Source organism: Alligator mississippiensis, chromosome 2, assembly GCF_030867095.1.
Source record: "Alligator mississippiensis isolate rAllMis1 chromosome 2, rAllMis1, whole genome shotgun sequence".
Lineage (NCBI taxonomy): Eukaryota > Metazoa > Chordata > Crocodylia > Alligatoridae > Alligator > Alligator mississippiensis.
The window spans coordinates 243,888,132-243,906,850 of NC_081825.1; the positions used below are offsets into that span (position 1 = coordinate 243,888,132).

The 18,719-nt window shown below is 41.4% G+C and overlaps 1 protein-coding gene across 1 annotated transcript in view; it reads right to left on the minus strand.

Moving 5' to 3' along the window:
* RYR3 (ryanodine receptor 3) overlaps nucleotides 1-18,719 on the minus strand; it is a 557,273-nt gene that overhangs the window by 197,548 nt on the left and 341,006 nt on the right. Inside the window, exon 43 of the mRNA XM_059723007.1 lies at nucleotides 15,755-15,890. Coding sequence (XP_059578990.1) covers nucleotides 15,755-15,890 — 136 coding nt within the window. The remainder of the gene's footprint in view (nucleotides 1-15,754; nucleotides 15,891-18,719) is intronic.

An 18,719-nucleotide genomic window follows, 5' to 3' on the forward strand; every position in this document is an offset into this window, starting at 1 on the left:
ACTTAATGAGCACCCTACACCACTGAGCAAAACTATGCTAAACTGACAGCACTGGAGGTGAATCTTTTACCAAAACAGAGCAATAATTTTGGAAATTAAACTTCCTCCCCTTGCCTTGCCAAAGTTCAACTATTCTAACGTGGATAATTCACTTCTAGAATTAGAAGACCAGTTCATTTTTTAGGACTGTCCCATCTCTTCTCTGCTGTACACTAGAAAGTTTGTGTAGAAAAGGCACTCATAACAAAAATTAATTTTCAAACTACTACTAGAAAATGGCAACTTTCTGTTCACTGAAAAGTTGAGATAATATTCAAACTTGTGACTTCCAGCTACCATAAATTTATTAAGATCTGACTACCAGCTCCTGAAGGTATTTATTCTCAGCTTTAGGAAATACACTACAGGGAATAAGCCTGGCATAAGGAGAGATACTAATGACTTCATCAATGCACAGTGTATAAAACTCAGTACAGTTGCCAATAAGGATATTAGGTATTTTAAGCAGCCAGGGATTTTGCTGGGGGAGGGGGGAAGTCAAATGATTTCAAATGGCCAGCAAAACAAAGACTATTTTTAAATCATGGGCCAAACACTAACCCACTTCTAAGGGGTATTTATATAGCTACTAGGTGTCCAAAATCATTCAATACAATCCTCTTCTACCTATGAAAGCCACTAGGCTGTCTGGATTCCTTATGCATCTCAATGTTGACCTTCTGAGCATGTTCAAAATTCTCCTCCAAGGTTTTTACCTCCACATATTCTCTGTTGTAATCCTAATCTTTTTGGGAATTTAAATTCTGTGTAAAATCCCAAATCTTTAGTCTCAGGAAAAAAACAATTAGCTACACTCTAAGGAGGAGGAGGATGGGTGATGACCCACCCACTTTTCAGCTCAGTATCATAGTCATTAGGACATTTGCCCAGAGACTGGGAGACTCAGATTCTATGTCCTCCTGTGCCAGAGGGTTTCAATCCACTTCTCTTACTTTCCAGAAAAGCATCCTAACTACCAGGCAGGGCCAACAGCACCCTCCACTCCTCCTATTAAAGCTTGCCCAGACTCAAAAGGCCAGAAGGATAGCACGCAAGAGGGGTTCTGACTCTGTGTCCAAGTGAGAAGGAGGCAGGTAGTTGGCATGCAGAAGGACAATTCTGCAATGCCTTATAAAGGAGGGAGACCTAGGTCTCCTGTTCCTTTTCCCAATCTTCCCACATTGTGTCAATAACTATTCAGTGTAAGCCTCTACCCACAAGATGGGCATAATGCTCTCTTCCTTCTCCTCCTCATTTTGATGTTATTCTTAGAGTAAACCAGATACCTATATGACTTAGCAGCATATGAATCCTCCACTGATAGAGCAGGAGAACACTACGTACCTTCTTAGGTGGATTAGGATCAGGACTACCCTGTCAAAACAGGAGAGCTATGTGTCCATGTAGGGTGGTTTAAGATCAACCTCTGTGGGCATAATAATAAGTTGTCCATTGAGAAAATAGATGTACCTTATTGGATAGGTCAGGATTGCACTCCTGAGCCAAGATGCCTAATTTTTGTACCAGCTCTAGGAAAGATTTAGAGCTGAAACAGGATTTAGAACCATGCCCTCTACCTTTTGGCACAAAGAACATTCTATGTAATTCAGAAATTAAATTTTCTCAGCATGACTAAAGACTTTCAAGTCATCTTTCAGATTAGATAGATATATCTGATCTCAGGATATAGTAAGTTAACTACAATAAAGAGGTATCTCACATTATTTTCAATGTATGTTTAGATAGAGATAAATGTGTTCCACTTGCTATATGGAGTCTTTAAACAAAGTTTTCAATTTCTACGTATAACCCATATTACAGCACACTTCAAGCATTTCAAATCTTGCACCATCCTGCTTACAATCACAGCAATGGCTCTGCTTTGGAACAGATCCTTCCAGCTCTCATGTTGTGTTACCTACAACTAAAATACCGAACTATAGATTTTTATAAACAACTCTGAGTAATTTGGGCATTTTCTGTGGCCATCTCACGGGCTCAAAAAACACTGATACCCAGAGGTATTTTCATTCATCACAACACTTCCTAACACTTAGCTGCACACCAAGTACCCAGTGATTCTGCAGCTTTGAATACATACATTAATCAGTGGGGCGCTGTAGCACGCCTGTTTCAGAATCAGGCTGCAATGCAAATACAATTAGATTACAGTTTTATTTTTAAAACTGCTGACAGTGGTGATAGCTAACTTATCTCCACTCATGTTTTATATAACCTATGTTTGAATAAAGAAGTGGTTGAGTAGTTTGTGCCCAGTCGCTGCCATTGTTAAACAGTACCTCTTAGATCTTTGCAATACATATCTGAGGCAGGAAACTATTATTAGGGCCTTGTTGTACATTAATTTTAGGCAGCTCCTGGAGCTCTTAACCTCTGGATTGTCCACACATTAAAATCTGAAACACACTTTAGGTGGCTTAAAGTTCAGGTTTTGAACACACTTTAGGTGGCTTAAAGTCACACAGCTTGTAACCCAGGGGTTGGCAAAATGTGTCCCGCGGGCCGGATGCAGCCCACCAGGCCATTCTATCCGGCCCGCGGGGCCCCTAAAAAATTTAGAAAATTAATATTTATCTGCCCCTGGCTGCCTATCATGTGGCCCTTGATGGCTTGCCAAACTCAGCCCAAAATGATTGCCTGCCCCTGTTGTAACAACTCCCCACAGATGAGCCACCCAGGTTGCAATTTTCCAGCATCCAAGGATGCCTATCTATTTATTTTATCTTTCAGTGACTGACTTCCTTTATTTCACCACCCATTTCCCATACCCATTTCCTTTTCACACCTTCATTACCCACCCCATCCCATTAAGTCTCTGCCTTTCAGCTTCATGTTCCTATTCCCACAATCCATCTCTCACACTCTTTCCCCTTCTAGAGCATGGATAGAAGCCTGCTCTGGCTCACCATCTCTCTTGCAGCAACTCATAGCTATAGCTCCTAGTCTGGCCCCTGCTTGCTAACCCTCTAGTGGCAAGTCACAGCTGTGCAGGTTGGGGACAGCCAGTAAGGTGCGACTGCTCACTTGACCTAGCATTGACACCAATCGACTTTTGAGTAGGTCAAAGTACAACATGTAACAAGGTCCTTGGGAAAGATACAGACACACTGGGTGCATCTACACGTGCTGCTATGGCGCTGTTGATAGTGCACCATCATTTAGCATTTCCTTTTGGAGGCACTAAAAGATGACACAGTAACAGCCCGTACTGCACCATGTGCTCTGCGCACAGTTATTTTTAGGCACTACGTTACCATAGCAATGCACTATAACAAGGGAGTGTGTTGCTATGGTGATGTAGCATCACATGTTGCACCCACTAATTGACAGTCTGGCTTCAGAAGTGCAGGACACTTACAGCTCCCATTGAAGGCACTGGAAGCTTCAGGTACTGAGAGTTACTCAAAATCAGGCCATAATTATCCTGCCTAAAGTCTCAGCAAAAGTTTATGAGAAATAAACCATGCTTTCCAGATTAGCAGTCAAGTACTAAAGCAACCCTTCATTCTCTAGCCCAATGTGCTTAATTTTACCACCATTTAGAGTATCATGAGGTCAGAACGAGAATAATAAGAATGTCTTTAATTTAATCATAAAAAATTAATATTAACAAAATATATTTGTAAAACTGACACTAAAACAATGCGTTTTCAGCTATCCTCAAAATCCCATTTTAAAGCTCTAACCATTTTTTCCGTAGCTACATCATTAACTCAACTGTTGGTTTTATGTTTCCTGTAATACAGTAGTTGAACAATTAATGAAAGGAGAAATTAATTCAGAAGCACATTTCATATATGTAATCCACTTAAGTAGCAATCATGGTTCAATTGATTTTTAAATTCAGATTATTGTTTATTAATCTCAATCTTAAAATGTGTAGATAGGTCAACCAAAATGTCAAAGATGTCAATTTTAGAGTGCAGAGGAAAATGCACAAAAACCCCCAACTGGTAATAACTAATTGGGTTCAGACTGCACCCTGAAAGGATAGGTAGCTTTAGATTTTAAGATGTTAAAAAGCGATAGGTGGAATTAGGGGAGATGTAGTTTGTCTTCCCAGTTCCTTGCTGAAGGTAACCGTCTTGCTGGAGGTTCTCTAGAGAACTGGTAGAGGCTGCACAGTCTCAGAGCATGGTTGTCAAAGTCAACTTCAACTACCCAAACATCTCGTGGGAAGAGCACTCAGCAAGATCTGATCGGTTGTGAAGCTTCCCCGCTTGCACTGAAGAGCTACATCTGACTCAAGAAATCTATGGGCCGACCAGGGTAAAGCACTCCTGGGCTTTTTCTGGCCAAAGGAGATGATTTAGTGAGCAACCTGAGAATCAGAGGGAAGCTAGGTGACAGTGACCATGAGACGATCACTTTCTCCATGCATCACAAGACAGGGAAATCAGTCGGCAGGGTAGAAATCCTTGATTTTAGGAAAGCTGTCTTCTACAAGCTTAGGAGATTGGTTGGTGGGGCCCTACAGAACCATGATCCAATGGGGAAGGGAATCCAAGATTAATGTTCACTAGGCCTGTGAGGGTTGGCAGTGATCCGATCTGGCTTCGGATCCAGCCACTTTGGATGGCCGCGATCCGATCCAGAGCACCGGACCAGGTTTCTGCCTCGATCTGGCTGAAGCCACTCCTAAGCTTTGGAGCTGCCTCGGAGATCCGGCCATAGGGTATAATGGGGAATCAATGAAATATCTATAACTTTGTTGGTTTTTGTCCGAATTGGATGAAACTTGCAGGGATGGTAGCCTTTGCTGAGAGCATGAAACTTGCCAAGTTTCAAGAAGATGGGTGCAGGGGCTTGGGGGGAACTGTACCCCAAATTCTTGAAAGCCAAACTCATGTCATGGCTGGGTGTTACAACACAGGGGGGTGGGTGAAAACTGCAGGGCTGGTAGCTCTTACTGAGGCCACAAAGCCTGCCAAGTTTCAAGGAGATAGGTGCAAGGTTTGGGGGGAAGTGCATCTCAAGCTGCAGACAAGCAAAACTCATGCCATGTGTCATACTGCATGTGTTAAGGTGCAGCGGGGTGACAGCTGCAGGGATGGTGGCCCCTGCTGAGGCCACGATGCCTGCCAGCTGTCGAGGAGATTTGTGCAGGGGGTTTTGGGGGCCCTGCACCCCTAGCTGCTAACAGACAAAACTCATGCCAACTGTCTCTGTCTTGGGGCAGTTGATTGTCTGTATTGATTCTTTCCTCTTCTTAGCCTGGTTTTGTAGGTGATAATTCATGCTTGTTAAGTTGTTATGTAGTAGCTAGGTCCTGTTTATTGAGCTGGTCCCTGAGTGAATCATGATTGATTGATTGATAACTGGTAACACAGTAGCTTAGCAGCCAGGCCTGCAGTAGTGTCTCCCCTCCCTGCCCCAAGACAGACACAGTCAGTCCCACAAGCATCCAGGGCATGAGTTTTGCTTGTCCACAGATTGTGGGGCAGTTCCCCCCAAACCCGTACACTGATCTTCTTGAAACTTGGCAGGCTTTGTGGCCTCAGTAAGAGCTACCAGCCCTGCAGATTTCACCCCCCTGTGTTGGAACACATAGATGTGATATGAGTTTTCCTTTCAAGAATTTTGGATGCTGTTCCCCCCACACTATTGCACTGATCTTCTTGAAACAGGGCAGGCTTCATGCTCTCTGTAGAGTCTACCACTCCTGAAAATTATATCCAAATTGGACAAAAAACAACAAAGTTATTGATATTTTATTGTTTCACCATTATAACCTATGGCCGGATCTCCGAGGCGGCTCCAAAGCTCTTCAGAAGCTCCAAACCATTTTGGGAAGCCTAACGAGGCTAGCACTTCACCCTGGATGTGCTGCTTTGAACCCCAAAGTGTCCAAAGCTTCTCCAGATCCGAAGCTCTGTCCAAAGCCTTGCACAGCCCTAACGTTCACTCCTCAAAGATGTGATTCTTGGAGCAGAAAGGAAGCCCATTCCTGTTTGTAAGAAAGGTAGGAAAAGGGCTGGGAGACCCCCTTGACTCAAAAGGGAAGTATTGGACCTCCTGACCTCCTGAAATTGAAGAGAGAAGCTTATAAGTGATGGAAGTCAGGAATTACCACCAAGGAGGAGTACATAGCAATATCCCACACCTGTAGGGAGCAGATTACAAAAGCAAAGGCAGAAACCAAATTTAAACTGGCAACAGAAATGAAGAACAATAAAAAGTCCTTCTTTAGATGTGTAGGAAGTCAGAGAAAAAAAAAATGGAAACATAGGGCCCCTGCTAATGTAATGGGACAGCTGATAACCGACACCCAGAAGAAAATGGAGTTCCTAAATGAATACTTTGTGTCAGTATTCCACTAATCTAAGGGTGCTACCCTGCCTGACAGGATACAAGATAATCAAGATGGAGGATGATCACTCACCCATAGTTGGTGAAGATCTCATGAGGGAACATCTGGAGAGACTAGATATCTACAAGTCAGCAGGACCAGTCAGATGAACTACACCCAAGAGTACTAAAAGTATTGGCTAACATCATTGCACAACCAACAGCAAACCTATCTGAGAACCTGCAGTGCTCGGGAGAGGTTCTAGAAGATTGAAAGAAGGCTATTGTAGTACCTATCTTCAAGAAAGGAATGAAGACCCAGGGAATTACAGGCAAATCAGTTTGACCTCAATCCCTGAAAAAATTCTGGAAAAAAATTATCAAAGAATCCACCACTGATAGTCTAACTGAAGGCAGTTTTCTAAAAGATAGCCAACATGGCTTTGTTGCAGGCAGGTAATGCCTGACCAACCTCATTTCCTTCTATGATCAGGTAACTCACCACCTGGATAAAGGAGATGAGGCTGATGTCTATACTTGGGTTTCAAAAAGGCCTTTGACTTGGTCTCCCATGATGTCCTCATGGAAAAATTGGGGAACTGTGGCCTCGACAATTTAACGGTCAGGTGGCTAGGAAACTGGCTCTGAGGCGGGACCCAGAGAGTATTAATAGACAGAACTGAGATAACATGGCATATGGTGACAAGTGGTATTTCTCAAGGTTTGGTACTTGGACCAGTGCTATTTAACATATTCATTAATGATTTGGAGTTGGGTGTTAAATGCAAACTGGCAACATTTGTGGATGACACCAAATTATGGGGGAGTGTGGTCATGCTAGAGGATAGGCTGGGGATACAGGCTGACCTGGACAGGCTCACAAGGTGAGCAGATCAAAATCTGATTATGTTTTAACACTAAGAAATGTGAAGTGCTCCATCTGGGGAGAAATAGTCTGTAACACACTTACAGGCTTGGCGGTGCTACACTTGATAGCAACACAACTGAAAGAGACCTGGGGGTTGTGATAGACCATAGAATGAACATGAGCCACCAATGTAATGCTGTAGCTGGCAAATAAGACACAGGCATGCATCTAACAATGCATCTCAAGCAAAAAAAATTATGTCATGCTCCCACTCTACTCGGCTTTGGTGAGGCTGCAGCTGGACTGCTGAGTCCAGTTCTGGGTGATGCACTACAAGAAGGATGGGGAGAAGCTTGAGAGAGTGCAGAGAAGGGCTACACATATGATTAAAAGTCTGCAGGTTGTATGAGTAGAGGCTGAGACATGAGACTGTTCAGCCTGGAGAAGAGAAGACTTAGAGGGGACTTGGTGGCAGCCTATAAGTATATAAAGGGTGCAAGTCAAAGCCTGGGGGAGCATTTGTTCACCAAGGCACCCCAGGGGAAGACAAGGAATAATGGTCACAAATTGCTAGAGGATCACTTTAGATTGGATATAAAGAAAAACTTCTTTATAGTTCAAGTGTCAAGGGTCTGGAACAGACTTCCCAAAGAGGTGGTACAAGCACCTACTCTGGAAATCTTGAAAAAATGTCTGGATGCTCACCTTGCTGGCGTCATCTGACCCCAGCAGTCTTTCCTGCCTAAGAGCAGGGGGGGTTGGACCTGTTGATCTTGTGAGGTCCCTTCCAGCCCCTACATCTATGAATCTTGCCGGTAGAATGAAAACATGGTGGTAAACATAGCTAGACAGGTATCTGAAGACAGCAAACAGATACTGACTTTTATTGATTTTTTTCAAAACTACTGCCAAAATGTATTTTTAATTTTAACAAATCAGTATCAAGAAAAAATATATACATATATACAAACAAATGTGCATGCACATAAAATATGTATATATTATATATATATGTATTATGCCAGGTGGGACTAAGGGGGGAGTAATGGCATGGATGCATCTTCCCCACCCCTTTGATTTCTGCCCCATTAGCAGCTTCACTGAGGGAGCCTGATTGCCCAGCACAATGTTAGACTGGGCTGGGTGGAGACAAGGGACCTGGTTAAAGGGAAACTGGGAAAACAAACAGATGAAGAGATTTAAAGGGGATAGAGGATTGACTCTTTACCCTTGGGGAGGGGGAGGGAGCCCCTCTCTCAGTACCCAGCCTGTACTTGAAGGAGCAAACACAGTCTATAGCACTACAACTGCTACACTGGGGACTTTTATACTGGGGTCCAGAGCCACCTGTGCCTGCAGCTCCTTCCACAAGTCCTGGTAGAAGCAAGAAACTTTACATCTTCTGCTTGTGCACCCACAACAGATTATGCTGCTCAGAGCAACTGGAGAAGGGGCTGCCAGAGGGTGGAAGGAGGCCAGCGTGCTGCTCGCTCTTCCCCAGGCACCCATGGCTGCCCCCTTCCACCCTCTGGCAGCCCCTGCACTGGGTAGCATGCTCTGCTGCACGCAGACTTTTCAGTCTGGCTTGTCCCCCTGCTTCTTGCATGCTCCCAAGGCTAGTGGAAGGAGTCACAGGGTCAGGTGACTCTGGATAGTTGGTGTGCAGGTCTCTGAAGAAGCAGCTGTGGCAGTAGAGGTTGCACTTGCTCCCTCAGGTCAAGTTTCCTTAGTCATGGTGTTATTCACTGATCTTGAGGCAAGGATATTTTGTGATATCTTTTATTGGACCAACTGTATAGTTGAGAAGAGTTGTTGGACAAACCTTAGGGCAGTCAGTGCCCTTTCTCAAGTTATCTTGTCCAACAGCTCTCCCAACTATATGGCTGGTCTAATAAATAATATTACAAAAAATCCTTCCCAAAGACTTAAAACAGCATTCTTCAACAATGAGTGAAGAGCATCTCAATGGACTGGCCATGTTTAACATGGACTCAGATGTGAAAATCTCTCTTAGTGAAGTGACAGTTAAACACACTGTCAAGATGCTCAAGAAAGTTTGATTCTGTTTTAAGAACCCAAATAATCAAGTAATTAGAAATTAATGTATATCTCTTATTATTTGCCAAGTCTGTTGTATTTTATACTTAATGTACAATATAGCAAATCAATGCACATTCCAATAAAGTAATTTTTACTTTAAACTGAATAATATAGTTATTGGGCTCTTACATATTAGTTAAAGTTCTATTTTCTTTTTAACTGGGGAAAAATGATGTACCAAACCATCTGCCCCTCTGTTCCCCGCCCCCCCACCTTCCAAAATCCTAGATCTGCCCATGTATATTATATAAATGCTAAAATAGAGGCTTACAGCAACCCCCATTGAGTAACAATTTGTGGACCACGTCTTTCCTTCTTCCTTTGCTCACAGTTAAATTTCCAGTGTTACTTAAATTTCATAACTGCTGTTAGTTAAATAAGTTTTACTTTATAGATATTATCCCATTTTTTACAGAGAGGATACTTGGGACACATGGGAGTTGAGTGGTTATGAGGATCAGGTCACACAGTGAGTCAGGGAGGTAGCAAAGGTATATTCAGAATCCATAACTCCTCACTTACACTCCAGCTCTAGCTCATCATATTTATGATGACCACTTCAAGTAATATCAAGGACAAAGTATCCGTAGTAAAAAAAAAAGACATTGCCACAAGAAGTAATATACTGAGAGGCTTTAACAATGAAAACATGGTAAACAGATGCTGGCTATGAAACTATTTCAATGGGATGAAGAGATACTGTTTGATACACATGAAAAAAAGGAGACATTTTTAATAATTAGGAAGGGAAAAATATGCAATGGAGAACAAATCTTTCCTCTGTTTTGCAGTTACAGATCTAAATGAAAACACAGCATTAAAATTTAGTTTTCAAACAAAATGAGAGACATGTAGTTTCTGATCTCTGTATAGTATTTGCAATATACTTTTTAAGTTATATGATTGATTTCTTGGCTCCAGAGAGGTATACTTCTTTGAAAACCACTATGTTATGATTCTTATGTTGATGATTCTTATTTTTATGTTATGATCATCCTAAAGTGGAAATATCCTGGGGCAAATATCCTTGATTAAGTTTTTGTTTAATTAAAAAAAAAGCTAAAAACCTAGAGAATTATTTCTTCAACACTTGATAACAGAAAATCCTTGTAAGGGGATAGTAAATTTGTTTTGATTCAATGCTTAAAAAAAAAAAAATTAGAGCTCTTTTATAGGTATTATACAGTGTCTGTTTAATTGGTTTGAATTTTTCTTGTAATACTATAGTTAGTTTTTGTACCTACTTATGAATTTTAAGGATTTTTTTTTAGGCACAATGTTATTTTTTCATATTTTTGTTATAACTACAACAAATGCACATTATATCAAATGCACTATTATATTAAATGCATCATTATATTAAAAACATATTATATGCATTATTATTATAACATATATTACATATTTGTCATAGTTAAATACACACACACACACTCTATATGGTTACATATACGCAGGCTGGCAGACAAGGTTAATTAGGGGGCACAATTCTGCCATCTGTCCTTTTTATCTTTACATTAAAAATGAAAAGTTCAATAATAAGGAGAAAACACATACATGATCCTCTAAACATCTGGGGTTCAATCTTAAATGCTTTACTTGGGCAAAGCTCCCAATGATAATAATGGCTATTTTTGTCAGTTCCATCTGGGAAAGTTAAATTAAGACAGAATAGGAATTTCAAGACAGGAATTGTAGGTTGAAACTGGCAGGCATTGCAATAATCAGCAAACACCAAGGATGACCCTACTGCATCTACTAGACACCTAAAGACTTTGGGGGCAAGGAAGGTAAGTGTCTAGCTTAGATGAATAATCCTTTCCATGCAGGGAGGCACCCAGGAAGGCACACAGCAATCCCAATGGCAAATCAATAGGTAGCCCAGCCTTAGAGAACTACCTCATAGAAACATCCAGATCAATCCTTATAGCTAAGAGAGGCGGCATCCTAATAGAATCCAATTCCTCAAATGGGATATATCTATCTAAACCAAACAGTCTGACAGAGAATAACATTCTCTTCAGCCATGGAGTGTCGCGCACATCCATATGCAAAGATTAATACGGGGGTGGGGGGTGGGTGGCATTAGTTAGCATACACAAAGTTCCCTAAGTCAATTTTATTCTCATCATCTTTGGTATCTATTCATAGCTAATATTAAGCTATGCTTATTTTTATCATGCTTCTGTGTTTGTATGAAAGATGGCATTTAATATGAATGTATTTTTATACTTTTGTGATCTGACTTAATCAAAAAGATTGTCAGTGGGTCTATAGCTGAATCAGGTGTCAGGAACGATTCTCACTAGACAATGGCTATTTGTAAACCAGAAAGGCTTTGGCATGCATCTCTATCAGGGAAGAAGCAAGACTCTAAGTGTTTACATGGAATAGAGAGCATAGCAAACAATGACTGAATGCATTTCAAAGGGGAAATACCTCAGATACATACTAATGGAGATACCCAGGTTCACTTGACTGGTCCAAAGTGAAGAGGAAATAATATGAAGAGATTGATATCTCTGTCCTTCTTGAACAGAATAAAGAATAGTTGAGAGAAATATGATTAGGGGTTTATCTGTCTGGAAAAAGAAACTGTTGGCAAGGACAAGTATATTGCTGTCTTCCTTGAATCTAAACATGATTAGGAAAGACACCTCATTTCTCAGTCAGATGTGTATCTAGAAAGGAAATCACATGAAAAGATTGTAAATATATCTGTCCTTCTTGAACAGATGAGGAGATCATGATAAGGGAAGACTTTCAGGGAGAAAAGCTGTCTAGGAATGCTGGCCTTTAAGAGAAGATTGTAGTCCCCAGCCAAGGAAGCTGGTAACAACCTGGGAGGAACTGGCAGGAGTATTACTATTAGAAACACTTACAGAACTCAGGGAGAAGCTGCTTCATAATAGACAGTAGGGGGTGTGCAAAGCGGGCCCTATTTGATTCAGATTTGGATTCAGCCCAAATCAGGGACAGTGATTTGATTTGTTGATTCAGATCACTGTCCCCAATTCAATTTGGCTGAATCCAAATCTGAAGATTCAGGGAATCAGCAATTCAGACATTGACACAGCTTTAAAAGTTTTTTCTACATACCTTGAGGTAGCAGGCATGGCTCGTGAATGCTGTGATGCTGGGGCAGATGGAGTATCGCACAGGAGTTGGGGGGGGGGGGGGCCTCCACTTGCTCATTGGCAAACCCGTAAGTTCTGGGTCTGCTGGGGAGCATGCTGGAGGGCCCCCTGTGCCTCCCCGGCTCAGTGATCGGCTGCGGGAGGGCCCCAGGTGCCCCCCCCCCACACACCCAGGAGGCACCAGTTGCTGAGCCAGGGGGGAGGTGAGGGGGTCCCCCCCAGCACACTCGCCGGTGGACCCATAGTGGACTGGAAGTGCATCTTGTCCACTTCTGGGTCTGCTGCCAAGCACGCCAGCAAGCCCCCCACACTTCTGTGGGACATTCCATGAGCCCCAGCATTGCAGCATTCATGAGCCCCTGCTACCTAGAGGTATATAGAAAAAACATTTAAAGCTGTCTTTATGTCTGAATCACTGAACCTTTCCGAATTTCTCTGAATTGATTCAGAGGGTTCTGACTCAATTTGGAGAGATTAAAGGGTCCTCTGATTTTATTTGAATTCAGAGATTCAGCCACTGAATCGGGCCGAATCTCTGTTGAACTGAATCAGAGACCGAAGCTTAGCACAGTCATAATAGAGACCTAGGTGAGATTTTTGTGTTTTATTATTTCATATTTCGCTCCAAACCTAACAGTTCCTTTTTCTTACATGCTCTATCTCATGTAATACATTTTATTTCTGTTTTATACCCCACTGATTGTCTTGTGGTATGAGTGATTTCAGGGCAGCCAACAACTAGAGGCATTCCATTTCCACAGAGATGGCAGACCTCATTCTTTTTTTTTTTCAGTTCTGAGGTGATTTTGGAAAGCTGGAAGGGCCTTTCTCCAGCTAAGTAAGGCCTGGTCAGGCAGACCCAGATGACTGCCTGGAGCTGGGACAGAAAGGGGGCCTGAAAAATAAAAAAAAATTACAATTTCAAAAAATGTTTTAATATTGCACATATACGAATACCTAATACTGTGTCTTTATTTCCACAAATTCAATGATTCAATGATTGAAGCAGTCATTGCTTTTTTTCTGTTGTCCAATTATTATTATCATTATCTCTGATGACGTGGGGTCCAATATTAAAAGTTTGCCCGGGAAATCCAGGAGTCTAGGTATGGCACTGTGGTCAGGTTCCTGGTTAGACTGGGATTCTGTCCAGGAGATAAGTCTTCTTGGAACAAGATCTAATCTGTACCTGAAGACACATAGTCAAAGCGCTGGGACTTAAAACTCTGAGATCACCCCCAGGATCACAGCAATTAAATAAAAAGAGGAAGTGCTAGGAAGCTGCTTCATAATAGAGAGCTAGGTGTTGCCCACTTTTTGCCGAAAAGCCTGTCTAGAAAGTGTGGGCCCCACACCTCCAATTTCTCAGGAGAGTACCTGAGCTCCCTCTGCTCCCTTCTTGAACAGAATAAAGGCCCCCTCTACACATTACATACATCACAAGGCCCATGGGTTTGGGCAGGGCTGACAGCATCATTCACCCCAACACTTAAAAATGAACAGCCCAGGGTGAAAGATTCAGGGGGCTGTTTAATTCAAAATAAATAAACAATACTGAGAGCAGAGAGTAAATGCTCAAGGTTCCTATCCTCCCAGTCTCACGGGGCCAGAGCTAGGCTCTTTGGGTACAGACAGAAGTACAGCTCCACACTGCAACTGAGAACACTTTGCAGGAAGTGCTCTGAGTTACAACGATCCCACAGACTGAACAGAAGTTCACTGATGGGTCCAGGGGGAGGGGAATCTAGCCACTGGCTGCAGCCTACAGCTGTTTTCTCCTAGAAATGGCCTCTTCTACCTGCCAGCTCCCTGCCAGCCCCTGCTGTTTTCAAAATGGGAGGGGGGAAAGAAAGGGAGCAGAGGGAGCTTGTTCTAGGGGTTCTCCAGCCAGCATTGGAGTGTGCAGTAGATGAATTGGAGCTTCCCCACAGGAGCACTGGGTACCTGGTTTGCTACCTGCTGTTGCAAGGGGAGCCTGGGTTCACAATCCTGGACTCCCCCTGCTGTTTTATTATGGAACGATTTGGATCTCATCAATGATACCACAAGAGTGCCTCCTATGTGTGTGTGGCCTAGTGCCCCCTCTATGCATTACATCAGGTTAACTGTGCAATTCATACAGACTGGCTACCTGTACAAATTAATTATGGCATCATAAAAAGATCTGTCCAACTATAAAGTTAGAACTGGAAAATGTATTAACTTTATAGCTGCTTCTATTCAGCTTTAATTTGCAAATGGAGCATAGCTAGACTCCCACATCTGGGAGCTCCCTCAGCTGATGGAGCTCCAAGCCATGGGGGTGCACTATGTGCTCCAGCAGCTGAGGGCCCCACAGCTGACAGGACCCCCAGCAGCAGCATCATTCCACAGGCTGCTATGGCTTAGAGTCCCATCAGCTGATGAAACTACCATCTGTGGCAGTGCCCCATGGTGGGGAAGGGGGACAGCCCACAGGGCACTACCGCAGAAGGGAATGTCATTAGCACCCCATACACTTCCCTCCTCATGGGGTGTTGCCATAGATGGGAGTCCCATGAGATGATGAGTCTCCCATCTGCACAACGGAAGCTGATGCAGGGGGATCCCAGGATTATGACTACCTACACTGGCAATAAGGCTTGATAGGAAGTGATGCTGGATCCCCCAATCAAGCCTCTAACCATGCAGGTGTGGCAGGGCATGGCAAAAGGTGCAATTGTGTAGATTGTACATTAGATACCATCACGTTTTTACCTGAACATCTAGAGGTGTCCCAGGAGGCAAAACAGGGTCTCAACATGAACTGAAGATTTTAGTTTTAAAAGACCAAGGAAAATTAGACCAGAACTTGGACAACTGGCATGATGATTCACTGTTGTTCTTATAAGTGAACTAGTCCATCTTTTTTGTGTGGGAGGCACTAGAGATTAAAATAAACATTTTCTCAAGTATGTTTACTGACCTAATATTAAAAATATACACACTACAAATTCATGATGTATAATATTAAAGTAGTTATATTTTCATTGATGAGTTGCTTCCCAATACATGATTAAAAATTATTTTCCCTCTGCCAAATAGCTGTTCTTTCAAAAACCTTTATATTTGATTATTTGATCTGATGATGGCAATAAATATGAAGTATGTCAAGGAAAAAATATACCAGTAATCCTGCACTTGTATGGGGACAGTATATCTTAACCCATTATTTCATTAATCTAGTTTTATTGATACAGAAGTGTTTGAAAAGAGGTTTTCTTAAAACATGTAAGAAAGTCTCTCTGGCAAAAATCAGGACATCGAAAAATTTAAAACTTACTGTTTACAAAGACTGCAAATCTTAAAAAAGTTAGATAACGTTCTCCCTCTATTGGATTCCAACCAATGTCTGGGTATCCTTTGGCTAGCAACACTGGGCAGCTCTGAAGGCCACAACCTGCCAAATAGGTAACAACCTGGCAAGAAAAAAAATTAAAAGTTAGAAATATATATTTCTATCTGTCTCTGAAAAATAATGGTGTTTCACTTAAGGTTCACTTAAGGTAAAGAGGGTATCAGTTTAATTTTACAGATTTCAGACTCCCTGCCAGTGAAAAATCTATAGCCTTTTTATGATTAAGATGACCCAGTCCTAGATGGGAAACATCTATAAAACATCTATAAAACAAAATACAGTGCTTGAAGTTTTTTTCAGATTCCAAGTTAAAAGAATAAAAAACTGTTAAAGCATTTAAATTAGAGAGTACAAATTTAACAACTTAAAATTATGGTCCTTGCTCTTTATTACATGTCCAGCATTACACAGTGGGAAACAATGTTTTAAGTATTCTGGGTAAACAACTGAGCCTATCAAAGGTTTTGCCACTGACTTCAATAGGGGCAAAACGTCAGTTTCTGTTTCACAAATTGTGAAAATGAAGACAAAACAAAATGGAAATACAAGTAATTAAATTATGCAGACATGTAAACAGTTTCAATAAATAACAGTCCTAAGTTCTAGCAAGAATCAACTTAGGATTCCTACTGTCTATGGATGTCTGCTACAATATTTATTAAAAAGAGACTGAATATTTTTTTTAAATCAACTAGGTATAGCTTTAAAAAGATGTACTCTAATTTAATTTATAAGTCTAGAGGTGAATTCCTAAAACTGCATAGGAAACCATTCTTACCTAAGATATACGGTTATTTAATTCTTAGTGAGTCTAATATTCCAAGAAGAGATCCATTTCTTTATTTAAGAATATTTCTAGTGCAGTTCTTAAATATATTTTGAAATTGGTAATGAGCATATTACTCATTTTGTTAACCTATAAAAGAAATATAAGCAAACGACTATGCATCCATAATATAGGGCATCATCTACTTAATTCTCTCTAGTGTTTGTTATAGGCACAAACCATGGCTGGGGAACTATGGAAGCTCTAAATATATCCATTTTTTCCAGGAAAGCATTGTGGTTATTGTTCTGATCCAAGGGAGCAGTTGTTTTGGAATAGCTGGTTCTTGATGGAACAAGAAAATTCCTCTCCAGAATTTAATTTTTTTTGACGTGTGTAAAATAAGTAGCAGATATTAACACAAAGAACACATTTTTTAAGGAAAGAGAGCATCATTATGATTATATAGTCCATTCCACTTCTAGTGCAACCTATTAAATCTTGCCCATTAAGTTCCAATGTGTAGTATACTGGCAAAATACAGAAAAGAAAGGAGTTTATAAGGAGGGCAGGGAAAGATTAAATAAATAATATTCACAAAGGAACATGGTAATTTTGAGCATTTTATGCCACTGTTGGTCATACCATTAAGCCATGGGGTAATAATTTTAACCATTTTATATTATGTATATGCACAAAAACTATTTTAAAAGAAAATTAAGGCTGCAAAGGCTAGTGCTCAGTGACTAACAATGCCAGAAATTAATGTTACTTGCAACATATAGACTTCAATTACATGCTATATTTTTTTGTAGCACTCCTACCTCATTCAATGCCATGTACCCATTCTCTGGGCAGAGGGAGACCCTCACACATGTGTTCCTCCAGTGCACCCGGTTGCAGCCCCTGCACCTCCTCCTCCTCCAGAACCTCCTGTTGAGGTTTTGGCTGCACTTTTCCCCTCATTTATTTTTGCACTCCCCATCCATGGCCCCTTCACACCCCAGGACTTCCTGGTCAACCTCCTCCTGGCCGTCTATCTTACCAGGAAGGAGGCTCTGGCTGGGAAGGTCCCCAGGGAATGCAGAGCCATTTTCCTGGGTCTCATCCATTCCTGTCTCTGAGTGGAGCACCACTGGGCAGTAGCTGCTGACTCTCTGGCTGCCTTTGATTCAGTGGGTGCTGTTTGGGGTGCTCTGCCTGGTATCCTCCAGTGGTACACTCTACTTATATGTCCCTTTTGTCATTTTTTGTCCCCTAAAATCATTTGTTGCTCTTCTTCTTTCACTGCCCCACTAAGTGGCAGTTCCTAGTGATGTGGGCATGGCCCACATACTCGAAGGCAACAAATAGGCCTACCTCATTCAGTGAACAGGGCAGACAGTGCTCACTGAATGAATAGCTATTCCATCATTTTTTTTATCTTATCTTCATAATTCTGTGCGTTGCCTATTTACCATATACCTTCCAAACCTGCATTGGAGACAAAATCATTTATTTTCTTGTGGTCTTTTCTATACTATCTAAGGATTTCATAAACTTTAATGACATTATCTTCAAAACACCTCTGCAACAGAAAGCAGTACTGCCCATACTATATAGATTGAATGCTGAGTCACAAAGGGATTAAGGTCAGAACTGTAAAAGCCAATGCTTTTCTGATTATAAATTGATAATCTCATTTTCAAACTTAATTTTAAATTAGGCAGCTTCTTCTCCGAGTAAGGCGATAGCTATAAATAGAGACCTTAAACTGCTGTTTTTCCTCAAATCCCAAAAGGAGACTTGAATAACCAAGAAAAGGGCCAGAATCATGAAAAAGCACTAAAAATACTAAAATAAAAAAGCATCCTCTGTTACTGATGTTAACTTAGCCCAAAGCTAAGAATTTTCTTCTGCCTAAAATTGTTTCCTAGGTACAGACATTACACTTTTGCTGGTATAAGTGATTCGAAACCAATCTATACCTATAACAGCAGTTTGGCACACATAGACTAGTTTAAAAATGGCAGGACCCAATCTAAGATTTGTCCTCCTCACCAAAAAGTGAATGCGTGTTCAGTTTGGTACTGATCTAAACTACGCTGATTATAGAAAACCAAATAAATTTAGGTCGATTCTGCC